A 27,538-nucleotide genomic window follows, 5' to 3' on the forward strand; every position below is an offset into this window, starting at 1 on the left:
ACCACAAGTCTGTCCTCTATGTCTGTGAGTCTATTTCTGTTTTGTAAATAGATTAATTTGTGCCACATTTGATATTCCACATGTACGTGATATCATATACTGTTTTTCTTTCTCTTTCTGACTGACTTAGTGTGAGAATTTCTGGTTGCATCCATGTTGCTGCAAATAGCATTATTCCATTCTTTTTAATGGCTGGGTAGTTTTCCGTTGTATACATGTCCCACGTCTTAATCCATTCATCTGTCAATGACATTTAGATTGTTTCCATGTCTTGGCTATTGTGCGTAGTGCTGCTATGAACATAGAGGTGCATGTATCTTTTTCAGTGGAAGTTTTGTCTGAATGTATGCCTAGGAGTGGGATTGCTGGATCATAGGGTAGTTCTATATTTAATTTTCTGAGGAACCTCCATACTTCTTTCCATAGTAGTTATACCAATTTACATTCCCACCAGCAGTTTAGGAGGGTTCCCTTTTCTCCACCCCCTCTTCAGCATTTATTTTTTGTAGATTTACTAATGATGGCCATTCTGACTGGTGTGAGTTGGTACCTCATTGTAGTTTCAATTTGAAAAGGTTCTATTTTTAATGTGAGGGTAGTTTATGTATACTACTACATCCTCTGAAAAGAAAGTTTTCTTGTTTTTATTTTTATTTTTGCACCCTGTGTTGTTTTTAATTAATTGATTTTTTTTACTGTTTCAGATAATATAGCATAACTGCATTGAAAGGTGTGGACACTGTGACACTGTCAATAGATAGGATATGACATTATGATACATTAACTAGGTAACTAAAAAGCATAGAATTGATTTTTTAAAACATGTTTTAATAAAATCATTAATGTTTAACTTTTTCAATGTCATCTTTTCTATATAGTATTAGTATATAATTTTTAGACATTTTTAAGTGCTGTTACTTAGCAGAAAAGCTTAACTTTTTTTTGAAATTTTCTCACTTTGCCAGAAGACTCAGAAGTAATCCAAGGATATGTAATTTCTATGTAGTAGGAAATTCATTTATTTATGTAGGTCTGCCCTCTTGTGTCTGTACTAGGAAATCCTGATCTTATTTTATTTAGGGAAAAGTCACAGAAAACAGCCTACAAAATCAAAACTGCTTATAATTAGATTGTTTTATGGTCATATCAATCATGAGTGAATTCACTGGGTTCAGGAAGTTTCTTTTTAATGTAGGCGATTTGCATTAAATAAACATTTTGAACCAAATAAAACATAGAAGGCAACATTAAACATTTAAAATTAGCTCATAGTTGGTACCCTGCACAGTAATATTAGGATTTATTCTATAGTAGAAAGTATTTGCGCATTTGGTATTTAAAATTTTGTAAATACATAGTTTATTGTATTTTACTCTTTATACATCCTGGTAAACAGAATAAGTTCCATTTAAAGAATAGGTTTTATTTTACAGTATAATCTGATTATAGTATTCTGTAATTCTCAAGTGTAAGGTTTTAATTTCTATTAAAGGCAGAATGAAAAACAAAAACAAAAAAAACTATTTCTGTTTGACTTAGGGAAAACTCCATAACTTTCACAGTTTATAGCTTTAAGTTGATATTGTAATGAGCAATGTAATGAAAAGGGTAGAACTTACTATTTCAAATTTTCCATTTATTTTAAGGTCATTACACTAATTATAGAATTGGTTACTTTTTACATGGGGAATTACTGCCACCAGTAAAGCAGTTGTCTCATTTATTGCTTATAAACTTTTCTAGTTGCTAATAGGATTTTCAACCCATAGATGAGGCTTCGCTCAAGAAATCCCTCTATCAGTGTGAAACCCCTTTTCCCTCTGTTCCTTAAATATCAGCAATCCAAAATTATCCTCATCCATCCAGGGATTCAGAAAAAACTTAAAAGCATTATTTCCTTTGTTAGCAGCACTTATGTTGAAAACCAAGGTCAATATTGACTTTTCCAATTCTTTTAGTAACCATACTTTAGCAAACTGTATAATAAATTGCACATTCTCTACTCCCCCAATAATTATTATATTGCTTATATATCTTGAACTTAAAATTATTGAATTATACAGTATAGATGTAAACCATTTTAGACTCAGTTTTAAACTGACTCAATTTAATTCACTAAATTTTGGTGAATGTATTTCCCAAACCAGTTTTTTAACTTCTTTTGTTTTATGAATTGTTGGAAGTTATTTTTAAATGATCAGAGGGAAAATTGGAAATGTATTTAGCAAAAAAATAATTGTAGATTAGCGTAGCTGTATCTGTAATTTAGCATAGTACAGTGGCCTACCAAATAGGTGTTTACCATTTGGTTGTTAGATTAAGGAAAATAGCTATATCCTATCATGAACAGTAATGACAAAAGTTCATTTCAAAATTTAATCAAAGAATTTGTTAATTCTGGAGAGATATTTCAAATTTTATTTTTAATGCTTGAAATAATATTTTTTATTCTTTCCCTTGTCTACATTGTGGGTGAAATTAGAATAGAAGGTAACCTATAAAATCGCTCTAATGTCTTCTTAAGATTTCATGATTCCAGAGATAAAGTGTGGCAAGTTATGTGTTCTAACTCAGATAATTATCTATTGTGCCTTAAATTAAGGTAGATTCTATTCTATTAGTGTATTAGTAATTATGGCTAATCACAATGTCACATGTTAAATTAACCAGCAGTTCTTGTGTATAGAGAACAGATTTATAGTTTTACCTATATGTACTGGAATTCTATAATCCTTTGAGAAAAATGGTTAAGAGAAATTTTGTTTATGTAAGGATATGGTCTTTTTCCTACTTGATTCTCATAATTTTTTAAAATATTAGTGTAGTATAGAGAAAAGACTACAAGTTCTCTTTTAGAATGTAGGTTCTGATACCACTAGAGATTTCTGTGTGATGATAATAAAGATAGCAGATGTGAGGAGTCAGTGGGCTATTTCAAATGATAGTTCATTTGAATGATTATTTTGGTACACTTGGTGAAGACCTGAAAAATACTTAATAAACATCAAAGAGGCTTTACAGTACAGTATAAATTATATTTACCCCAAAGAGTGAAGCTAATGCTTTATATATGACGTGAACTAGTTAGCAGTGCAGTTTCCAAACTAAACCCCTAGTTCATCCTCAGAAAAGATTTGGGATAGAAACTTATAAGCTCTGTTGAGAAAATCAACAGTTGCATTATGCACACTTATAGTCATTTTAAAGTTAGTTTCTGAAAATAAAGCCCTTTTCATGTTTACAAGATCCAGCAGATGAATACATTTGCTAACAATTTGTTTCGTTCCAAATCTTGACCTTTTCATAAAGAACTTCTTCTGCTGAGGAAGTGGTCTCTTATATAGTATTGTTTCCCCTTCTTCATGGGATGGCAGATTTTAAGCTGATGGTGATAAATTGTAGCACTGGAGATTGTGGCAGAACTTCAGAGAAGCATCACGATGATGCAAATCAGCAAGAGGCATATTAAGATGAGACAGAAATTGATAAATAGGTTCTGAAGGTTTTGACGTGCTTGTTGAGGCATTTCAATGGTTGAAGCTCTTCTAATAGCAGAACGAGTGAGGTATTGGACTTTATCCATGATACTAGGAAGGCAGGAAGCCTGAAGTTTTAAGCCGTCAAGAGAAAGCTGAAAAAGCTACCAGCCAAATGTGAGATCACTGTCTTCTTTTAGGCAGCCTGGAATGTAAAAATAAAAATAGTAGATGGATTAGGATCATATGTATAATAACATTTTCTGAACAGGTAAAACAGTTTTGTGTTAATCCCTCATTCTCTACATTATTTGTATTTATGACATCCAGTATCTCAATAGTCTATGTGTGTGGCTTTGTCCATCTGCCTGTCTCTTTCTGAGAACCTGTTTTTTTTGGTTATGGTCACAATGATGTTTTCTGTTTGGAGTGCAGTAACTTCAGTTCTTGCCTCCTTCTCTCAGAATGACTAGATGTATAGTTTAGTTTAGGGGGCAGCTTGTTTTGGGCTGTTCCCTTAGGCAAGTTCTTACATACAGTTTCATTAAGACTGTTTCTCTATGAGCATAATTGTTGTGAACATTAGTGTATTAATGGCTCCAGAGCAAGTCTAATAAAAAGAAATGAGTGCATTTAAGTATGACATTAGATACTGTTTCAAAGAGATATTCTTTTTATTTCTGAGCATTTCTGGAATAAGATGTAAAAATAAAGGGCATTTGAAGAGTTTACATTTATTCACATCTACATGTTTTGAGATTTTAGTATAGATTTTCTGAAGCAATCACAGATAATTTTTTAAGAAGAAATCAAATTATGAATGTTTTCTATTCATTTTATTAATAAATTTAGCAAATATACATATAAAAGAAATACATGTAATAAATTTTCTCTGGATGTTGATTTCAGTCCAAAATAAAATCATTAAATGGGAAGTATTTTATCAGAATTATAGATTGAAATGTTTGCCATTCCTTTTTACAATTTTATAGCTTTTTGGGTATGCTATTTAAAGTAACATTTTAATAAGACCATATTAAGTACTGAAGATTTTCAGACTCAGAAGGCATAGTAATAAAACTGTCATTGTCTTCCTATCTACACAGATAATTGTTATTTTCAGAGGACCTGTACTTAAGAACAGCATTTCCATTTGCATTCTTTCAGAGCTCCCACAAGCTCTTCTACAAAATCATCTGATTAATTGGTGCCTGATAATTATCTGTGCTAATAAAAAAACCCAGGACTTAGTGCATCATTGTAGAAAATTGGATATAGATTAAAAATTAGCCATAAATTAACTGCCCAGAGATAATAACAGTTAACTTTTGGAGATGTTTTGTTGTCATTAAGGATACTTCTAATGTGAATTTTGAAACAAGAAAAGTTGGAAATGAAATTTTAAAAATAACCATTATTAACTACCCAGAGATAACTGTTATTAACATTTGTTGATATATCACTGCTAATTAAGATATTACCACCTTACTCCAGCTGCCTGATTTCATTTTTTCCTTAGTGGCTTCACATCTCAAGAAAACCCATCTCAACCTATAGTTCTGTTTCTGAGAGAGACTAGTGCTAAAGATAGCAGAGGGAAGAACTGAAAGAATGAGAAAGGAGAAGATATATATCAGGCTGGTCAGTCAGAACTTCCCAATTTTTGTTACAAAGAAACCATGTGGTATATGGTCGTTAGATTTTGTAGTTTCAGTGCTTCAATTTGGCTGTATTAAGATTTGAATTATATACTGGACTGAGCTTTCATTTCTCTGGGGACTCTGGTCTCTTTCATGGTATTGACCTGTAGTGAGGAGATCCGAACAACGAACTAGACGTCATTCTTTCAAAGAGTTGGTACAGCTTATGTTTCTCTAGCATATATTCTTCATGGCCATTACTTAATTTATCTGTAACGTTATCACCTTAGAAACTGTCAGCTTAAGCTTGGTATATATTTAATTACTTTAGTTTGAATTCTTAAAGTACTATTGAAGTAAAGGAGTTTTGTTCTCTAAGAAAATGCACTGTTTAAGTTGTTTTGGCTTGGATTTGCTTGTTGTAGATACAGTGAATTTTTACTGTTAGATAATTACAGAGAGGATTTTCCTTATTACTGTATATATTTGACTAGTCTCTCTACATGAGTTGTATAATTAAGTGCCGTTTGCAGGGACCTGCTGTATAGCACGGAGAACTCTACCTGGAAGTCTGTGATAATCTATGTGGGAAAAGAATCTGAAGGGGAATGGATGTGTGTATATGAATGGCTGAGTCACTTTGTTGTACAGCAGAATTTATCACAACCCTGTAAATCAACTATACTTCAAAAGTATAGTATAGTTTAGGAGGCAGTAGAGAATCATTGATAATTCCTGTTTAAACTTAATTTTTGTGAGGTTTTAGGACTTAGTATAAAAGATCTGAATTTTAAAACTATTCTGAGATAAAACATGGAAAAGGAAGAGCAGGTTGTTCATCATGAAGCACATATAGGAGTCATTCCCTATCCTGACGCTGATGAGTGGTACTTTAGTCACATGAAACATGTCACCTTTCCATAAATACCTCATTCCCTTTTATGATTCTGCCTTTTGCACATGTTGTTCTGGCGTTGCCTGGAATGTCTCCCTTCCCCCTGCCTCTACCTTTGATTCTTTGCCAGGCGAACTTTAGTTAATCTTTAAGGCTCAGTTCCTGATGAAACCTTCCATGACTTCTTAAGGCAGAATTGATTATCACCTCTGCTGGTTTTTAGTAGACCTATATCAAAACATGGCCATTAGGCGATGCTATAATTTTGATTTATATGCCTGTGACCCCAACTAGACTTCTGGTTCATAAACATAAGGAACCATGTGTTTATTTTGTATTCTAGTACCTAGTACAAAATTGGTACCATTTGAATAAATCAGTGAAGTTGACTAAGCGATTTTTATGATTTACTTTAATATTTTTAGAAAAATTGCTAATGATCAGATACTGTTGTGATTCACAAATTAACCATTTAAATAATATAATTTGATAGTTAGACACATAGTTTCCAATATTCTTAAGTCTCTTTCTTTTACAGATGAGGAAAATGAGGCTTAGAGGATTCACCTTAGGGAATTGAAACTTAAATTGTTGTTAATGATTAACAACATTAACCTGGCCTAAGCTTTGTACAAATGGGGTACTTGGTGTTTGTGAATTACAAAGAGGTACACTAAGGATAAGAGCTCTCTAATAATGAATGTATAATGAATATAATTTATTTGAAATTAAAAAAAAATTTTTTTAAGGACCGCGCACGTGGCATATGGAAGTTCCCAGGCTACAGCCACAGCAACAGAGGATCCGAGCCGTGTCTGTGACCTATACCACAGCTCAGTGCAATGCCGGATCTTCACCCACTGAGTGGGGCCAGGGATCAAACCCGCATCCTCATGGACACTAGTCAGGTTCATTACCGCTGAGCCACAATATTAACTCCTATAATGAATATACTTTAGATGATCTCATAATACTTAAAAACAGCCAACTGTTGTGGGAAAAGGACAGTTTGTTCCTGGAGACAAAATAAGTATAAAGGAGACAGCCAAAGATAATGTCTTGTTTTCCGTCAGACTTAGAAATGTAATTCTAAAGTGATTTGTAGTCACTTTATAACCTTGTGCTAAAACCAAAACAAATCTGCTTTACATGCTGAAATGTTGGCTGTATGCATACAATTTATTGGTCCCAATTTATTGTACAGTGATACAATCTAAAATGTGTGGAGCCCTAATTCTGTTGAGCTTAAAAAAATCTGTGTGATAATAATTAAGCCAAAATTCATCCATACAAAAGATGGGGCTTCCTGTCTTATGTTGAGAATTCAAAAGCTGTGTGTGGGAATAGCACAGTCCTATTTTTAGAGTTGTCTTTGACCTTCACAACATCATAAAATACGGCGTGGTTGTCAGATATTTATCATTTTTTTTTCTCTTCACTCAACAACCATCCCATGAGTTTAGAACTTTTTTTTTTAGAACTTCAGCAGTCTTTTTTTTTTTTTAATCCTTTCTTAGAGCCAAGCTGTTAATACAGTAGTAGATAGAGAGCCTAGAAAAATAGTTTCACTTTATTTTCATTTTATCTAATCTCTTAGAGCATTACTTTGGGTAATCAGAAATAGATTGTGTTGAGATGTTCTGAACCTGCCTCTGGCCTAAACAAACAGTGGAGACTGAAATTAGCCTTATCTTCCTCTCTTAAAAGGATAGCAATATGTGTAAATTAGGTGTTTAGGATAAGAGGAGTAAGGGCACTTTTTGAAAATTAAGTCACCATCCAAGCCCTAGAATCAGAATAGTGAAAATATGAAAGATACTTGGGTAGGAATTTGGCTGTAGAAATGCCAGTGACATGTAGAAGTCAGGAAAGTCCTCACAGAGTATCTTGTATGTCTCTGGGAACTATGATTATTCTCATTTTCAGAGGGATGGGAAGAATAACTCTTTACTATTCTTTGTAGGATTTATAAAGCCTTTAGATGTCCACCCTTCCTTTTTTTGCTCAAAAAGGTGAAATTGGGAAGTAGATGCAGTTAAGTTCAAGCTACTATTCTGTTTTTCAAAGTGGAAGAAGGTGAAGGACAAACCACAGGCAACTCTAATCCCTCAGTAATTATCATGTGCCATGGTAGGCACATTTGGGGTGGAAGTACCTTGCCAGCCTCTGCAGTAGTCCTCACTTTGTCTGCAGTGAGTTCTGTTTCTTAAGGTAACATCAGAGACATTGTTGTGCAAAAGGAACCTCACTAGACATTTGAAAACTTTGGTGTCACTTTATGACCTGATAAGACAATTGATACCCTTAACGATGTTGTGTGTGCTGAGCAGTAACCCCCACCTGTAATTTAAGCACTTTCAGGGCTTTGTAGAAACCTTCTGAAGTTCATTTCTGTTGAAACAAATTCCTGAGATTCTTTATCTGTGGCATTCAGAATTTTGTTTCCATTTAGTTTTGTCTATTATTTTAGTAAACATCCGTGTATTTTGCCAGTAAATTCAAGTAGTACACATCCAAGACTATAGTCTGACAGATGACTTTTTGAAATTTCTTTCCATTAAATTGATTCCATTAAATTGATTAAATTGAAGATTAGAATTCTCTGTAGACTTGATTTTACAGGATTTATCTAATTAAGATTATTTGGGATTTTTATTTTTTCCTATTCTTTGCTGTTACTTTTTGCAGATAATCCAGAAGCGATTATGTATGCATCTTTTTGGTCGCTGAGGTGGGGGGTGGGATTTGTTGAATTAGGTCAGGACAGTAGATTTGTCATCAGTCTGCTGGTATCCAAAACTTCACTTTGGTAGCATCGTTTTCCTTTTGAGATTACCTAATGCTAGCTAAACTTGGAAGTTATATTGGAAGATATTTTGTGACAGCAACATTCCAAAGCTTTGTTGGTCCACACTGGCTATATGAAAGAATCTTCAGGCTGCTTCTGCCTGGTTGTGAAGAGAATTGTGTAAACATAGAAGTCAACATATTTTTAACCCCTAAATTGATCCCGTAATGAAATATTTCCCTCAGTTTAAAGCTCTGCCTTTAGGGAAATTCATTAAAGAGCAGCTTAGAGATTTCTCTTTGAAATTGGCACATTGCTGTTGCTATTTTGTTGTAGGCTTGGTTTCATTACCTGTTTATCATGTTAAAATAATTTACTTGCAATTAAAATATTCTTTTTAGCATTTTAGTAGTTGAGACTTCAGATTCTTCTTTGGGAGGAAAAGCATCTGGGGAAGTATAGGGGAAATTTTAAGGACAATGAGTGCCAGTTAAATATCCCTTTCCCTCCCCACAATGTGAGTTGGTCCTTTTTTTTTTTTTTTTTTTTTTTTTAAAAAAAGACCTGAAGGTGGACTACATTTTAAAAAGCACTAGAGGTCCTCAGTTGACTACAAGTGTGCTGGGGAAGAGCTCTACACCCATGCCTCATTTCTGTGTGTTTATTTGGTCACACATCCTTCAGAATTATGTAGGGTAAGAACATTGATGTACTATTTCTAGAAATGTCAGAGAGACTACATATCTGATTTAGGTCACTGCAGTTTGGAAGCATCACTTCCTTGATTTCTAACCTTTAGGTTTCCTCCTTTGCTGGTATGATCACCACTGTGTTAATTCACAGTTTAGATGAAAGTTAGTGTTTTTCATAACATAAATAAAGGAGTATTTCTCTCTTCAAGCCCCTTTAAACAAATGAGGTTGAATATTTTAAATGGTAGAATGTGAAGAGGTCAGAAATAAAATTGAGGAAAGCTAAAGTTTTAACATGAATTGGAATAAAATATAGAACTGTGGTTTTTATGAAAAGTTTTGAGGGGAAATTAACCTGTCTTTTAGGTATCAAAGCTAAGTAGATTAAAGGCATGAGTATTTTAGCAATGTAAAAGGAAACTTTGATTTGATTGTACATGCTACTGTTTTTGAAATCTGTGCAATTATTTTGAGTTTTGTCTTCAAGGATATACTGCATAGTAACTGAGGACATCTCTAACTTCCTTATATCCCTGGCTCTGAAAATGGCCAGGAGGATATTATATCGGCTATTAAAGATATAATGCCTCATGCAAAAATTAACTTTAAATGAAGTGGTTTTAAACTAAATGGAAGTTTGTGTCCTCTAACTTTGCCTTTTAGAGCACCATTAACAGTATTTGAGGACTTTGAATTTATTTGTTTTGCCAATGTCAGGAGTTATTTGTTGATCAGTGGATGGGATATGCTTGTGGTTTAGAGTCATAAAATCTTGTCTTCTGCCAAGGCTCCACCATTTCCTAGCTCTGTGACCTTGGGCAGTTCACCTTTTTGCATCTGTTTCCTGAACTGTGAGAAGAAATGGAATGTCAAACAAATAGGGAATTGAGAGGATCAAATGAGATATTTTATATGGCGCATTTAGAAAATTCTTCAAGAATAAAGGAGGAAGTTTTAATTGACCCTTTTACTTCTAGGATTGGTAATAAGCAGTTTAACTTAGGTAATCCTTTACATATAATTTTTTACTTAAAACTTTTATATATTAAACAGTTTTGTTACATAAGTAATATTTTTATTTAATACATTAATATTTTAATTCTTTTTTGGGGGGACTGTTTCATTTATGCAAAGTCTCCTCTCTAATTAATTAGTGAGATTTAAGAAACAATATCAATGTGTAACCAAATGTAATTTTTTCTGGAGTATTATTTTCCTTAATGTCCACTGAAATATCGTTAAAGTAATTTTGGTATTTGAGTTTTAGGAAATGATAGTGACATGACCTCTCTTGGTAAAGCAAAGTACTCTTTCATGTGTTTTTAAAACTTAATTAATTATTCATAATTAAAAAATCTTTCACATTTCTTCCATTTTATTTCATCAGATGCTTTTTTTAAAGCACTTAGTTTAACCACATGAAACAAGACATTACTTAAATTTCACCTTATGATGGAGATAAACTAGTTGGGACATAATGTCTGGCACTAGGGAATTATGTTTGAAATTTGGATTAATAGTCACTGTACATAATTTTTGTTAATCTGGACACACTGTCTATCTAAGGATAATTTTAATAGCAGAATTTCTGCTCTTTCTGGAAATTACCACATTTGTGGCATGGTATGCAATGTGAAATTCTGGTACTGTAAAAGAACTCATGAACATTTTAAGTGTGGGAATGTGTGTAATTTGATAGGTATTTAAGTAAAAATGCACAAAACTGCATATAAAACACCCACACTGAGTGACTTTGTAATATCCAAGGAAAAATATATTTATGAAAATAAAGATATTGATAGGCAGTTAGGGTGCTTCAGTAGGAGACAAAAATTAGAAATGTCTTTGCGTGCCTCAAGGAAAGCTGTTTAAGGAATTAAAAAGTTCTTATCTATAAAAAGCAGTAGAATTAACATTTGTCATTCGAACTTAAAATTCCAGAGGTAATTTTATTTTGACATTTATGTGAAGATAAAAAATATGAAAATCATAATATCCTTTATGCCCTGACTGAAATCTTAGTATGAAGACACATTTTATACATTAAATTGAGGGTTGTAACATCAAGAGTAGAGTAGAACTTAAACAGAAGTTACAAAATTTATGGTGGTATCTCCCCTTTTTGGGCATTTTTCATCCTCTCCTGTCCACTTTCTAAGTACAAGAGAGGAAACTGAGAAACACTGGAGGATAGTACCTTGATAAAAGTATATTCATTAATAGGCAGAGTAAAGATCCATTTTTATCAAATTCACTCAAATGAGATAGGAATATTTGTACTGCCAAAATAATGGTTTTTTATTTTTTAAATAAATTTATTCTGTAACTTCATAAAGAATTTTACATGTTTCTGACAAGTATTTTGAAATGCCGAAACTTATCATTTATGATAGAATATTAAATTTAATAGAAATAACACAATTTATTAAAAGCTTGGATTTTTTTTGTAGAAGTTGACTGGACTTTATAGAAAGGAAAAAAGTCTTCAAAGCATTTTAAAACTAGTTTGTGCTATTTATTCTTAAACTCCACTTTATTAATATTCACTGTAAGGAATCATAATGATAATATAAGAATACTCATGCCAATAATGTGCATTTTATACAGTCACACCATTGTTCATAGTATCTAGATGTAAACAGACAGCCCAGCCCTACCCTTCTCCTTAGCAGAGAGTAACATAACAAAATGAAAACATTGTTTTTGTATGGAGAAATCAAATCACCTCTACCACCAAACATGGTAACATAGTTGAAAGATACTTTAATTGGCAGAATTCACCTTTGAACAGCGAAATAAAAGTGAAAGTTAAATTAAAATGACAAACCATTAACCAGGATCAAAGATGAATACAGTCTTATTGTTACTATACTTGAATGGACAAGCATTTATTTAGAAATTAAGCTTTATGTCAGCCAGACATTTTATTATCAAACTTCCTACTGAAATTTACCAAGTATGATTAACTCTTTTTAAAAAGTTCTCTAAGTTTGAATTATAGAAAGTAAGAGTTGCCATAATCAGTAAAATCTGTTTCTTACCTTGGCTGTTTATGATGATCACAGTATAGAATATTGTGAGTTGTATGAAGTCTTATCGGTGTTTAGCTGGAAAGTTTCTGACTCTGTTACCAGAGTTATGGGAACAATTGAAGTAGGTGGAGGGGGAAAAGGGTTATAGGGAGGTCTTATGATGTCACCCAGGAATTCTGAAGTTATGATTGGTTAGCCATAGTCTTATCACAGCCAAACTTTTTAGAATGTCATTTATCTTAACATTAGTTATAGAAAGGTCATTAATACTTTGTGCTTCTTTTTTTTTTTCTTTTTTTTAACTTTTAAAATATATGGGAGGTAAATTGAAAAGTTTAGGGTGAATAGAAAGTTCAGAGTGATAGCTGTTTTGTAAAAGTTCATGCATCTTCAGGCTTAGAAATAATTGTAAACTGAGGGTGATAATGTTGAAGAATTAAAGTAATATGAATTTTAATAGATTGAGAGTAATAATACTGGCTTAAGCCAGACAACTTTGAGTTGTTGCTGTTACTTTAATACTGCAGCTTCAGAATGTTAGCTTCTAGCAAGATAATAATTAAACATTGTTACAGAATCAAATTTTTACACCTTTTCCTGACTGACTTTGTTCTTTTTTCATACCTATGTGTGTATGGGGAGAGAGAGTGTGTGTGAGAAAACAAGGATAAGAAGACTGATTTGGTTTTTAAAAAAATTAGCTTTACCTTACAGTTAAAGTAAGAATAAATATGCTTAATTCATTTGTGTTTTCTTCATTTAGAACAATATATTACTGTAATTCTCATGTTTAAACTGATAGATATTACCCTGGAAAATTCGCTGTTTACAAATTTAAGTACTTAGGATTTTTAACAGCTGCCTTAAGTTACCGTAAAATCTTACTAAAATTTTAGTAAGCTGACACAGTATCAGGAGTAACTTTGCAGCAGAAAGAAATAATCACAAATCCCTAATCAGTGGCATCCTAGTTAATGACACTTTATTAACGACAGGTGTGCGTGTGTTTGGAAATTTAAGTAGTGTTTCTAAAAGGCTGTGCTCATTTAATGCAGTAATTGTTTTCCTGAAAAATACTATGTAAATTAAATTTTAGTAAATGGAATGATATTTCAAACTTCCGAGAACAGAAAAGTATTCCTTTGAAAAGCCAGGCATCATTTTCCTGTTTTTTTTCTAATTTTTTTGTTTATATTTTAGGTTTACTTAAATCACATCTCAGAATTCTATTCTTTAAATCTTGCCTGTAATTCTGGACAAGCTAATTGTTATTTTTAATTTTTTTTATACTTAACATCACAGTGAACTCAGCCTCCTTTACTTTCTTATGGGTAACTAAAATCTTTTCCAGCCGCTGTTTATGTGTCCTTAATGGAGATGATTTTGGCTTCTTCCAAAGAAAGATAAATCCTTTGCTAGAGCAAACCTCTCGTTATTTAAAGAATCAGCTAAAACCATCAGAGAAATAATATTTCAGCAAAGACCGTCTGTGAACATTGCTAAAGAAGAATTTACAGCCTTAAAAGTAAAACCCAAAGTTAAATAAATTGTATGAATGTTTTTTTGAGATTTTGCTCAGCACTCGACAAGCATTTTTTAAATCCTTATGTAGCAAGTATCTCTTATCATCATTATCAATTTCCAGTAACTACTGAAATATAAAATCTCAGGACTTGAAATATAACCCTAAAGTGGTTTACAGTAATTTGTCAAAGATGGCATAGCTGCTAAGGGGCTGACTGAGGATTCACAACCACATCTGTTATAATTCTCTGATAGGTTGGCAGATTGTGGGGGAGAAGATCATAATTTGGATGTAGATTTCACAGAGTAGCATACCTCAACTAAGGGATTTTAATATAGAGATAGATGAATTATTGAAAGCCTAACTATTTTTAGAAAATCTGCTTTAAGTTCACCTACACATTCATTTGAAAATGAAGCTTAGGGGGATAGATCACTGTAGTGTGAGCACCTCTAGTGCTAAGAAAATAGAATGCATAGTTGAATAAAATATGGCCTAGATATTTCACAGTTGGCAAATTTGCTTTCAAAGCTTATTGGATACACCACACACACACACACACACGCAAACGCTCACACACACACCCATCCTTAGAAGAATACTAACAGACTGTGTGTCAGAGTTGGAAAATGGGGATAAAAAATCAATTTTCAGATTTATACAAGGGTGGGGAACTTTTGTGTTTTACCCTTTTCCTTTTGGTTAGCTGCTGCTGCTACTGCTGCAGATGATGTGATGATCGTTGTTATTAGTCCAAGTGGAGCGCTAGGACTTGTTACATCTTAGTTTTAGCCCGATTGCCTAAACAGAAAGTTGTTTAGTAGGAGCATTGGTGAACTACAGTATAATCAGTAGATTATTCCTCCAAAATTCCACATTGAGGGGCTGGAAAATGTTGTTAGAGGTGCTTTGTAAGAATCTTCATTTGGAGTGTGACTATAGTTTAAAAACTATTTTTGTTGTTGTATAAATCCTCTAAGCTGCCTTATCTGTAGAATGGGCTTGTTATGAGGGTTTAATTAGATGAAGCCTGTGTAATACCTATTAGAAATCTTACAACACGGTGCCCATTTAGTGTTAGTACTTATTTTCTATTTTCGTTTAGATGATTTTTTTTTTTTTGTCTTCTTGTCTTTTTAGGGCCACACATGCGGCATATGGAGGTTCCCAGGCTAGGGGTCTAGTTGGAGCGGTAGCCGCCGGCCTACGCCACAGCCATAGGAACACGGTATCTGAGCCACGTCTGTGACCTCTACCACAGCTCATGGCAATGCCAGATCCTTAACCCACTGAACGAGGCCAGGAATCGAACCCACCACCTCATGCTTCCTAGTCAGAGTCGTTTCCGCTGTGTCACTGACGGGAACTCCTTGCTTGGGTGATTCTTAATCTGCATCCACGCATAAGTTCAGTGCCCTCTGAACTTGTATAGGAAAAATGTTAGACATCTTTTTTTTTTTTTTTTGCTAAACTCTAAATGATATTTAACATTTCTTAGTTTTGACTGTAGACCACAACTGCAGTTAGCAATGCATTTGACTGTCACTATAGCAATCTTAGATAATTTCATATATTATAGTTTTTGCAAATAGCTTGAAATACTGTTTACATTCATACCACTTGAAGTTACACATTTTGACCTTCCTATAAATATTGTTATTTAGCGTGTTAATAAAGAAGCAGAAACATTACAACACAAATTTGGTTTTTTTAAAATAATTACTTCAGTGTAATTCATTTCCTTTCTAATCCTATGTAACTCACTAATTTTTTTTTAAAGTTTTATTTTAGAATGGTTCTAAATTTGCAGAATTATTGCTAGTATATAGAGAGTTCCTATATACCCTACACCCAGTTTCCCACATTAGTATCCTACTGCAACAGTTGTGCCATTGTTGATACATTATTTTAACTAAAGCCCATACTTTATTCAGATTTTCTCAGTTTTCCCTCGTGTTCTTTTTCAGGATTCTTTCGGGAACACTAGTATACATTTAGTAGTCATGTCTCCTTTGCTCTCCTTGGTTATGACATTTTCTTATAGAAAGTCCTCAGTTGGGATTTGTCTGATGTTTTTCCCATGGTTAGACCAGTTAATGCATTTTTTGAGGGGAAGATCAGAGAGGTAAAAATGCCATTTTCATGACATGTCAAGTACAGACAGTATGAGCATGATTTATTAATGTTGTTTACCCTTGATCACCTGGCTCAAGTGTAGTATTTGTCATGTGTCTCCAGGGTAAAGTTACTCTTTTTCTTCTCCTTCCTTATTATACTCTCCAAAAGAGAGTTATTATGCACAGTCCACATTTATGCTTCACTACCTTCAGAGTGGAGTGTTAATAAAAATTATTTGGAATCCTATGTGCTTTGTAATATAAAAACATGCTGAGAACAGATCAGTAGGCTTCAGCTGTCTGCCAAAAAAAAAGTTCATGGCACAAAAAATTAAGAACTCCTGTGTTAGAGGATGTTTCTATGGTTGTATGGAGCAACCTTTTGTTGAAAGAAGACGACTGCCTTCTCAAACAGGCTAAAATACAGACCTCTTAGTTTGCGTTTTTAGGCCCTGTCTTTTTAGCTTCATCTCTTATCACATTTCTTTGTATCCTGTGCCCTGGCCCTGTATAGCTGCCTGCCGCATTCTGAACAGTCTATTCTATTGTTCTATTTTAAGCCTCCCCACTTTTTATAGGAATGTCCTCCTTACCAACCTTTATTCCCATTAAAGTGCTATTTCATTGTACATCTTCTGTGCAGCCCTTGCTTATTCTTAGGAGAAATACTTTTGCATGTAGCTATTATTATCTATCTCATTTTATTGTGTTTATTTGTCTGTCTAGACTAGACTACATGCTCCTTGAGAGCCGATCCAATAACTCATTATTTATACCCTCTTTATTCCTTGTGGTATTATTACCTAGTATAGTACCTACCTCTTAGCAATTATTTAATACTGATCGAATGGATGATTGGATGAGTTAGTGAATAAAGGCGGGACTGGGAAATATTGCATGGTGGTGGTGAATGAGTGATCCTGTATAAGTAACTGTTAGGGGCAATTAAATCATGCTCAATTTTAAAGCTCATTGTGGGGGGGGAAGGAGAATAATTCGGAGATTGGGTGTAAGAGCAGAATAATTGATAATATAACTTTCTTGTCAATTGAAAATTATGTAAATATATTTGGAGAGTAAGAGCAAAGAGAGGTTGAACCATGAGGGCTCCCTAAATTGAGCCCTTATTTTTTTTAAATTTCATTTTCTTTGCTCATTGGATTTATAATAATTTATGGTACTTTTTTATACTCTTAACATTGTAAGGCCTACTTTTATTTATGTAATTATTTAGTTTTTATTTTAATAATGAAAAAAATTTAAAAAGCATCTCTGAGATTCCTGCCTACACAAAAGCCAGGATGTTAATATAGCATACGTAACCATATGGTCTTGCCATTTTCCCTCTAGTCTCCCCACTCAGGCAAATAATTATTCTGATTTCTGGGTTAATTTCTTTACATTTACTTTTATATAGTTTTGTGGCATTTTTAAAATTATGTATTCCTTAAAAGTTTTTTTATTTTGCTTAACTTCATGTAAAGGAAATTGTGATGTATGAAATCTTCCACATTGAGTATTTAAACTTCAGGTTATAATGGTGTGTCATAGGCAAAAGAAACTTCAGGGTAGACCTTTTTTTTGGAAACTTTGTTGACAAAAAATAAGTGGTGACAGAAAGCATTTTAATACTTAAAAAATGTATATATTTATACACACATATATAGATACATATATATCTATAAAATATAGTAAAATTCAAGCTTCGAATAAATTTTTGTGAGCCAATACTTCAAAGATAGGGAGGCTTTTTATATTAGATCCCCTAGACTCCTAAGATTTTGCCTAATGCTTAAGGATTCTGTTCTATTAAAAGTTTGAGAATTATACTGCCTTAAAATTTAAAGGTAGTTAAAAGAAGGGTTAATTGAAAAAATGTCTAAGAACAAAAATAATCATGAGAATAGTAGTATGAGGCTTAGGGGATGGGAAAGTGCCTAAGGTAACAGAGAAGAAAGAACCGGAGTTATTGATCAAGTGGGAGAGGAGGTTAAAAAAAAAAAAAAAAGACCAATAGTAAAGTAACTTATCACTTAGGAGAAGTAGGTCCACTTTTAGAATTGATTTGATTGACTCAAGCATTTTATTTTTCCTTAAATAATATCCCACTTAGTGATGCAAAAGAGTTTGATATTGAGAGAAGCCAGTTAACTTAAGGGAAGGGCTCATATAGGTTTGCACAATTTGGGGAAAATTTACAAAACACACTCTTGAGTGATGCAGAAATGCTTTATAGCATGCTCTGTGGCTTTTTAAGGAATTTGTCTATCAGTAAACAAGTATTATGGAGATGAAACATTTAACATTTGAAAGTTAACCACTAGTGTAAGATAATACTAGGAGGACCAGAAAATTCAGGATTAAGGGGCAAATTAGCACCTGTAGAAAGAAGCAATATAATTTCTAAGAGAACTGCATGTTTTATATGAAAGAAGCAGAGAGAACTAAAGCCAAAATAAGACATGGAAAATCACACACAGTCTCGCGCGCGCGCGCGCGCGCGCGCGCGCGCGCGCACACACACACACACACACACACCACACACACACACACACACACACACACACACACACACACACACACACACACACACACACAGATAAGGCACCCTGATAAAAACAATTTAACAACAAAAAACAACCCTCAGGTCTCCAGATACTTGCTTCAGAACTCTGTAGACCATGATGCTTTCATTGTTCGGAAGGCTCTATTCCAGTTCAGTGGTTTGTAGTCCCGGCTACCCTACCTTACCCCCAATTATCTTTGTGCTTGGCACCCCAGCACCTGAGCTCCTTGCACTCCCAGTCTTTCTGGTGGCATCATTGTTTACTTTGTCATCCAAAATGGAAATTTGAAACTCATCCTTGTTTGTCTTCTCCCAGTGTCTCCACTAAGAAAACAAATTCAGATTACTAATTAGAAATCTGTGTTCCCATAGCCCATCAGCTCTCCTCTGAACTTCTATATGTATGTTCTGTCTTGACCTTATCCTGTTCAGTCTTTACTCTGATACCCAAGTTGCTTTCTCAAGGGTAAATTTGGCATTCTCATGCTGAAAACTTTTCTTTATTATCACCCTATCCCTTAAGATTAAAACCCCACATTTTATATCATTGCATACAGAGGTTTTTCCTACTCTAGGATTGTCATCTTTTCCCACCGTATTTTGACAGCTCTATCATTGTATGTGTTATTTCTTTCTACCTGGTATCTATTCCTTACTTTCTTGTTCCTCTGGAATGCCTTTATTATTCAAAAATAGGTGGGGAGAAGCCTATTTTGTGCTTAATTATTAATTGCATAAGTAAAAAGTGAGTGTTTTATATTCAGGGAAGTTAGATAAATCAGGAGTTGGAGGAGGACTTTATATGTTTTATAAGTGTGTACATATATATATATTTGTCATAAACTTCATCAGTAGAAGCAGATATTTTCATCTTTAATCTTCACAGTACTTTACCCCTTAGAAGTTAAAGTTAATGGATATTTTGAATGTTATTTTGCCATTACAAGCGAGCTCTTAAAAGGATAAGTTAAAGGAAGGAGAAGGAAGAATAAAAACCCTTAGCGGTTTTAGACAAACTGGTTTCTTTGTCCCTAATTAAAATTGCTCACACCTTGACATATGTGTATAACATACTGATTTGTGGAGTGCTTATGTGTGGTCCTGGCTTATTAATGAGGAATTGAAGAATTTGAATTGTCATTCTCGATTTTTCTCTTACTACCTTTATGATTTTCAAGAAAATGTATCTTTCTGTACTTTAGTTTTTCTGAAATAAAATGAAGACAGATTGAAGTAATTCCTAACATATCTTTGACGCTCAAATGGTGTATGATTTTACTAAACTAGCTTCAAAAATTGGGTTATTTTTAAAAGCAACTATTAATCTTAGCCAACTATTTTAAAATAATTAAACATGTTTTTTTTTTTTTTTTTTTGCCATTTCTAGGACTGCTCCCTCAGCATATGGAGGTTCCCAAGCTAGGGGTCGAATCGGAGCTGTAGCCGCCAGCCTGCGCCACAGCCACAGCAACGTGGGATCTGAGCCGCGTCTGCGACCTACACTACAGCTCATGGCAACACGGGATCCTTAACCCACTGAGCAAGACCAGGGATCGAACCCGCAACCTCATGGTTCCTAGTTGGATTCATTAACCACTGAGGCACGATGGGAACTCCTAAACATGTAAATTTTACATGTTTGGTTCTTAATTCATTCCTTTAGTCAAACTACAGTTTACTGGTTGCCAAATACTGTACTGGATAAGGGATACAGCAAACAAAAACTGGCAAAAAACCCAATGTTCTTGTCTTTATGCATCTTACATTTTAAAAAAAATCTCTTTAAAAAACAGTAAATTAATGTCCATTGAAAAATAATTTTTACTTTTAAATATGTTTGGGCATTTTTATCAGATTATATATTCAAACATTATAAATTTGTTATTTTTAGCATATAAATATGACATAATTTATTGAATTCATATTGTATTGAAAGGTGGTTTGTAATTTTTGCCATTATGAACCATATAAAACAAAACTGTGATGAACATCTGTGTAAATAAATTTGATATATCTTCCTTTGTCTTTTTCTTTTTTTTTTGGCTTTTTTTTAGGGCCGCACCCATGACACATGGAAGTTCCCAGGCTAGGGGTCAAAACGGAGCTATAGCTGCTGGACTACACCCCAGGCATAGCAATGCGGGATCCGAGCCGCGTCTGCGACCCACACCACAGCTCATGGCAATGCTGGATCCTCAACCCACCGAATGAGGCCAGGGATTGAACCTGCATTCTCATGGATACGAGTCAGATTCACTAACCACTGAGCCACGATGGGAACTCCCTCCCTTTGTCTTATTCAATCTCTTGGCTCTGTAAACTTCTTATACTAAAATGTTAGTTTATTCAAGGATGATCAATCTCTTGGTTGAGGTTGAATGAATTTAATTTGTGTTCCAATTCCAGATTAATAATTTTCAAACAATTAGTAGTTAATTGACAGCATTTCCTTTTTAACTAGATAAACTCCGTTGAGAAAATAATCTAAGGATAGAATTTTTCTAGGTAAGGATTAGACGGAAACTGGTAAACATCCAGAGTGATGTGACTGAATCACCCTAGCAACTAAAGAAGTTGCACTTTGGTTTAGATCAGGTGACCTCTTGACCTGTGCTCCTATATTAAGGATTGGGGAGGTAATCCTACCTTAATATAGGTCCGAGCTTTTATGTAGACTTTGATACTATCAACATATGAGATAAACTCCTGATTGCCTCACATGAAAGAAAACCTCTAAAACACAATAGTTTCTCTTTTGGTTATGCACTTGGCCCTTTTTAAGTTTATAGAATACAGATGCAGCTGACCCTTGATTTTTCAGCATATACATTCTTGAAAAGGTTATGTAAAATGGATTTTGATTTGTAGAATTCATGTTTATCTAATAAAACAAGAGATGTCCCGGTGGAGATTAATAAACCTAACTTCCTAATATGTAGACATTGTAACTTTTTGTCAGCAATTTAATGAGAGTTGTACATATTGTACATTATTTTGATATATCTCAGTGTCTATACTTCCTCCTTAACTCATCTTCAAATTGAAAGTTTATATTCCATAGGAAAAGGATGTGAACATATCATCATTTGCTGCTATTTTTATTTGCTCTTGAGTTGGTCAAAGTGGTGAGTAGGTTCCAGGACCAGCCCTTACCATTAGGATTAAGATCATACTTTTGGCAGCTTTTTATCAGGCTGCCCTGTTAATGTACTCATTTTTATAGGTTTATTGCTTAGTTGGAGCCTTGGGTATCTGAAGAGTTGATTGTTGATGCCTATATTAGTATGTTGATTTTTTAAATCTAACTTGAAAACAAATATCTAATTCAATATTTGGATTATTATGAATCTGTATACTGAAGGTTAGGGAATCAAAAGGTGCTCTTGAGACATCACACCTATAGTGTAGAACACATTACACCCACTGAAGGCTTTCTTTCAAGTTTATCTCTAAAATGCAAACTAAAATTAGTTATATAGATAACTTAGAGGTTCTTTGGGTCTGAAATTAATGAGGCTAGACCTCAAGGGCTGGAAAGCATGATTTTTATTCAAATGTAAGTTTGTAGACTGATCTGTGAACTATAATCTTGGGAGCATATATATTTCTGTTTATTGCATATATTATTGCTATGAAAATGATAATAGAGATTTTAAGTGATAATTTGGGATATTGTAGCCTTTTGTAGATTGTATATTTTTGGATCACTTAGTATTTAGCAAATATATTCAGGTTTTGTGCTGAACATCAGGAGTTATAAAAGAATAAGGCCTGCCTTACCATTATGCAGACTAAACTGGGAAAGGAACCACTGCCATAATTACTGTGGTCATACTCTGATTACAATACCTGTCTGCTGTTGAAAAATATTTTGGATGTTTTTGAAGGCTGAGAAATATCCTTGGAGGATTGTCATTATTCATTCTCTTTTTGTTAACTCTGTGCTGTGGGCCAGGGGATGAACTAGCCTTTGGGCATTACACACACACGCACACGGACACACACGCAGATCTCTACATTTCCGGTTGTTATACTTTGTAGAAAAATATGTGAAAGGATATTTAAATTGAACAGCAGTCAACTTGCCTCTCTAAGTTATTTTCAACAGTTTTACCCTAAGATTACCCATTGTTGACTCTTGAAACATTTTTAAAAAACAGTATTTTTAACACTTGGAGGAGGAAAGTATTTAATGGCCAGTAACTGCAGAAAAGAAAAAAGTAGGATATGGACGATAAGCAAAGTTGGATAATCCCAGCTGATAGAAAGTAACATACTACTTCTTCTTTCCTCACAAGATAACCATCATTAATAATTCTTTTTGTATCCTTTTAGAAAAATCCTTTTATACATTGTAAAATAATGTAGGCAGTGCTTTGGTCCCAAAACACATTTATTATTATATATTTTCTTTTATCTCTCTCTCCTTTTTTTTTTTTTTTTTTTTTCTTTAAGAGCCACATCTGTGGCATATGGAGGTTCCCAGGCTAGGGGTACAATCGGAGCTGTAGCTGCCAGCCTACACCAGAGCCACAGGCAATGCCAGACCCAAGCCGCATCTGCAACCTACACCACAGCTTACAGCAACGCCGGATCCTTAACCCACTGTGCAAGGCTAGGGATCAAACCCACAACCTCATGGTTCCTAGTCAGATTCGTTTCCACTGTGCCATGAGGGAAACTCCTATTTCTTGATAGTGCAATATGATAAAAGACTTGATAAAACATATTTTGGCAATCTGCTTTTAAAAATAAGTGAACTATGTTAGCACTTACGCTATAGTTCTGTTTTACTAGATTCTGGTACATTGTTATCCTTAACCTTGGATCTCACATAGACTCACAGTATGTTCAGTTATCTCACTTTGATAAACTTTTCTCCATTTCCATTTCATACAGTATCACCTTTCATGAATTGTCAATTATATTCTTAATTATTCCCCCCAGCTTAGTTGCCAGTAGAAGCTGGTTTGTTAGTTACAATGAACACATTAAGTTCATTGAATTCTACTGTTGATAAATTTTATCTTGAGTTTTTTAAAAAGGTAAATTATAGCAAAGGGTTTGGAAAGACTACATTTTGTTTATAAGTAAAATTTATGATTAAATTTGAAGATTTAAACCCTACCCCTAAAATCTTCTAATTGAGGAAAAATCATTTTCCTTAAGCAAATCAATCCTGGATATATCATTTCCCCCCTTCACCTTTGCTAAAACTGTAATAGATCTGTATCATGAAAGGGCCATTCCTGGCATTTTTTTAAAAACATGCTGATGCTAACACAGATTAGAAATAAACCAGATTTATTTTTAAGAGGAAAAAAGAAAAGAGTTAAATTAATAGTAATTTAGTTGTTTAGCATGTGGAAATCAGTAATATGTTTAAGGTTCTTTTTGTTTTCATGTACATGTATTTTTAAGATATAAAATACAGGTATATATTTCTCTCATCAGTTTCTTTATATCATTTTTTAAGCGTCTTTACCCTTTAAGTAACTTGATATATTTGCGTTATTATTTCAGTAAAGGATATTGGGGTGGCAAAGAATACTAACATTACAGAGTTAGTAATAAAGACATTAAAGCAACAATGAGCTAATTAAAAACTCAGCTTCTTCTATAATTTAAATTTCAAGAGGTAAGATGTAGATTTCTGTTTATAGTCAGTTACTCTGAGGAAAAGGTTATGGATAAAAATTTTTATATGATCTGTTTTTATTTAAGAAAAATACTTAATAATGCACTCCATAAATAATTACATGGGCTTAGTTAAGGTAGAAGTTTTAAGTGAACATTCTTTTAGTAAAAATATAATATTTGATACAGGTTTTATTTTAATACACACTTCTTTTAGTAATCATATAATCCATGTTTTTTCTTCTTTCGTTGAATAAAAGCTCTTTAAACTACATGTAATTTGTAGTTTATTTGCATCTTCATTATTGAGCTTTGTGAATTCACTTTTGAGTGAGGCATCATGATTCTTTTACCAAAAAGCTCTTGTAGAGTATCTCTTCACATAGTCTGTTCCAGGAAACAGAGGAAGATTTGCTGTGTTATTTGACATGTTGTGAGTGATGAATGAGCTGAGAAACAAAGGCAAATGAAAGAGAGATAACAAACTTGAAGAACTGCAGAGGTTGTATTGCAGTTAAGTGTGACAGCACTAGATTATCTAAATTTAACAGTATTTGTCCAGGCTAAGGCCAAAGAATTTGGAGCTATTTTCAGAGGCAAATAGTAAGCTTATTTTAGAAGCATGTTTGACCATTAAGTGACATATTTTGGCAACTTTTCATAGCATCTGGGTCTCATCTAAATATGTGTATTTGGGATTGTTGTAGATGCTTACTTTCCCAATTCAATTGTGAGAGTGGAGTTTGCTATTTACAATCAGAGGTGCCTATGTGTTATGTATCTGGATGGTTGGGGTCTAGATGCAGAAGAATAATGATTCCTCTTTGGCTAGGCTACTCTTTTCTTCTCTAAACCTCCATTGTAACAATGTATCTTTGCATTTTTAGGTAAACATCTAAATGAGAAATTCCTTTCCCTCACTGGGTTTGGTAACTACCAAATATGTATGAAAAATCTTTATTTGTAAAACGTGTCCTTTGAAGTGTTCATTACCTTGATGACATCCTTTCTGATCCATACTTGAAGTTAGCTCACACATTACATGCCTTTATAATTATCTTTTAGATTTTGTGTTCATGTCTAGTTAAAGTTTTATTATTATTCTGAAGCTGTAAATGTAAATCATACATTCAGAAGTTTAAATTGTGTTCTTTATTAACTGTATTGGCTACGGTCAAGTAGAAACATACCTCATGACTTGAAATTCTACAGCATAACAATAGTAGTTTATTTTATTGATACGTGAATTTTGATACTTTTTCCAGAAGCATTAAAATATGTTTTCAGTCTTATTTAGCCTAAAAACAGTACATCTGTTTTCTAGAGTATGGTCAAATATATTTTACACCCATTTGTGTTACATACTGCCACAAAATGGTATTCCCCTCGTGACCAGTTATGATTTTATTGAATAGCAATTCTTAAATTTTTTATTAATTTTATTTTATTTTATTTTTTTGTCTTTTTTTTTTTTTTTTGCTATTTCTTGGGCCGCTCCCGCGGCATATGGAGGTTCCCAGGCTAGGGGTCGATTCGGAGCTGTAGCCACCGGCCTACACCAGAGCCACAGCAACGCGGGATCCGAGCCGCGTCTGCAACCTACACCGCAGCTCACGGCAACGCCAGATTGTTAACCCACTGAGCAAGGGCAGGGACCGAACCCTCAACCTCATGGTTCCTAGTCGGATTCGTTAACCACTGCGCCACGACGGGAACTCCTAAATTTTTTATTAATTTTAAAATTTGTTGAAGATAGTTGATTTACGATGTGTTAATTTCTCCTGTACGGAAGAGTGATTCAGTTATACATACATATATTCTTTTTCATAATGGTTTATCACAGGATATTGAATATAGTTCCCTGGGCTATACAGTAGGACTTTGTTGTTTATCTATCTTATGTATAATAGTTTGCTTCTGCTAATCCCAAACTCCTAATCCTTCCCTCCTCCACCTTGGCAGCTACAAGTCCGTTTTTCATGTCTGTAAATCTGTTTTGTAAATAAGTTCATTTGTGTCGTATTCTAGATTCCACATCTCATTGATAGCATGTGGTCTTTCTCTGTCTTAGTTCACTTAATATGATAGTCTGTACTTGTATGTACACCTTTATTTAGAGACCACCCACATTCAGCCCCTTATTTAGGCTTCCTGGAGCAGCCTCTGTACATAAGCTTTGTCTGGCCACTGACTGCCCAGGCTGAGCTTTCTAATGCCCAAGCTGCCCTTGCCCTCAGATGCTCGCATCTTATAGTTCTAGAATGGGAAAGAACTCTTAGTTAATTGTTTTTTAACTACTTCGGATAAAAAATGTATTACTAATGGGTTACAAGGGAGAGGTTATTTGAATATGAAATTCTTTGCTCTTTTTCGTATTCGGAAGCAGGATTATCCTCTGTCTTAATAGAAGTCTTCTTTATTCTTCTTAAGTATTGACAGTTCTTAAGAATCAACTTACAGGTTGTTGTAGAGAGGAAGAATAATTTCCCCTCTACCATTCTTAGTTCTTAGCTGAGACCCCATAATAAAAGATAGATAACAAGAGAAAAACAAGCAAGTTTATTGACATGTATACCTTCTGTACACATGGAAGATGCCCAAGGTAAAATAACAAACTCAGGAAGTTTCTGTTGTGGCTCAGCGAGTTAAGAACTTGACATAGTGTTGGTGAGGATGCAGGCCTCACTTGGTGGATTAAGCATCCGCCAAGTCACAAATGCAGTCACAGATGTGGCTCAGATCTGGCATTTCTGTGACTGTGGCATAGGCCAGCAGTTGCAGCTCTGATTCGACCCTTAGCCTGAGAACTTCCATATAACACAGGCACAGCCCTAAAAAGCCAAAAAAAAAAAAAAAAAAGACCGCAAAGAGGTGGTTTCAGAATTCATATTTAAATACAACTCAATTCAGAGAAAATGGAGGGAGAATGTAGGCCTCTCAAGGGAGAATAGATAATTTTTAGGAGAGATGAATGGGCCCTTAGAAGATGGAAGAGGTGATAATCTATGAGAGTTTGTCTGGGTTCAGTGCCTGCTTCAAGTCTTTCTGTGCTAAGGGTCTGTCCTCCGTGGTAGATGAAACTCCCAGGGAGGGGATTTATGACAACTGAGTTCTTTTGGGAGGATCTGTCTATAGGCAGAGAGTAGGGTTCAGAGAAACCCTCTCCCTGC

At 34.0% G+C, this 27,538-nt stretch overlaps 2 protein-coding genes across 2 annotated transcripts in view; one reads left to right on the plus strand and one right to left on the minus strand.

Moving 5' to 3' along the window:
• CEP85L (centrosomal protein 85 like) overlaps positions 1–27,538 on the plus strand; it is a 164,335-nt gene that overhangs the window by 54,257 nt on the left and 82,540 nt on the right.
• PLN (phospholamban) lies at positions 1,616–12,655 on the minus strand. Its single transcript, XM_047759669.1, has 2 exons — positions 12,533–12,655; positions 1,616–3,681 (listed from the first exon to the last, which is right to left on the minus strand). The coding sequence occupies exon 2, from the start codon at positions 3,581–3,583 to the stop codon at positions 3,425–3,427; it is 159 nt and encodes a 52-aa protein (XP_047615625.1). The 5' UTR covers positions 3,584–3,681; positions 12,533–12,655; the 3' UTR covers positions 1,616–3,424.

Source organism: Phacochoerus africanus, chromosome 2, assembly GCF_016906955.1.
Source record: "Phacochoerus africanus isolate WHEZ1 chromosome 2, ROS_Pafr_v1, whole genome shotgun sequence".
Lineage (NCBI taxonomy): Eukaryota > Metazoa > Chordata > Mammalia > Artiodactyla > Suidae > Phacochoerus > Phacochoerus africanus.

What these genes read in the sequence shown, in the direction of transcription:
- PLN (XM_047759669.1), bottom strand. Translation starts at nt 3,583, where the DNA reads ATGGATAAAGTCCAATACCTCACTCGTTCTGCTATTAGAAGAGCTTCA.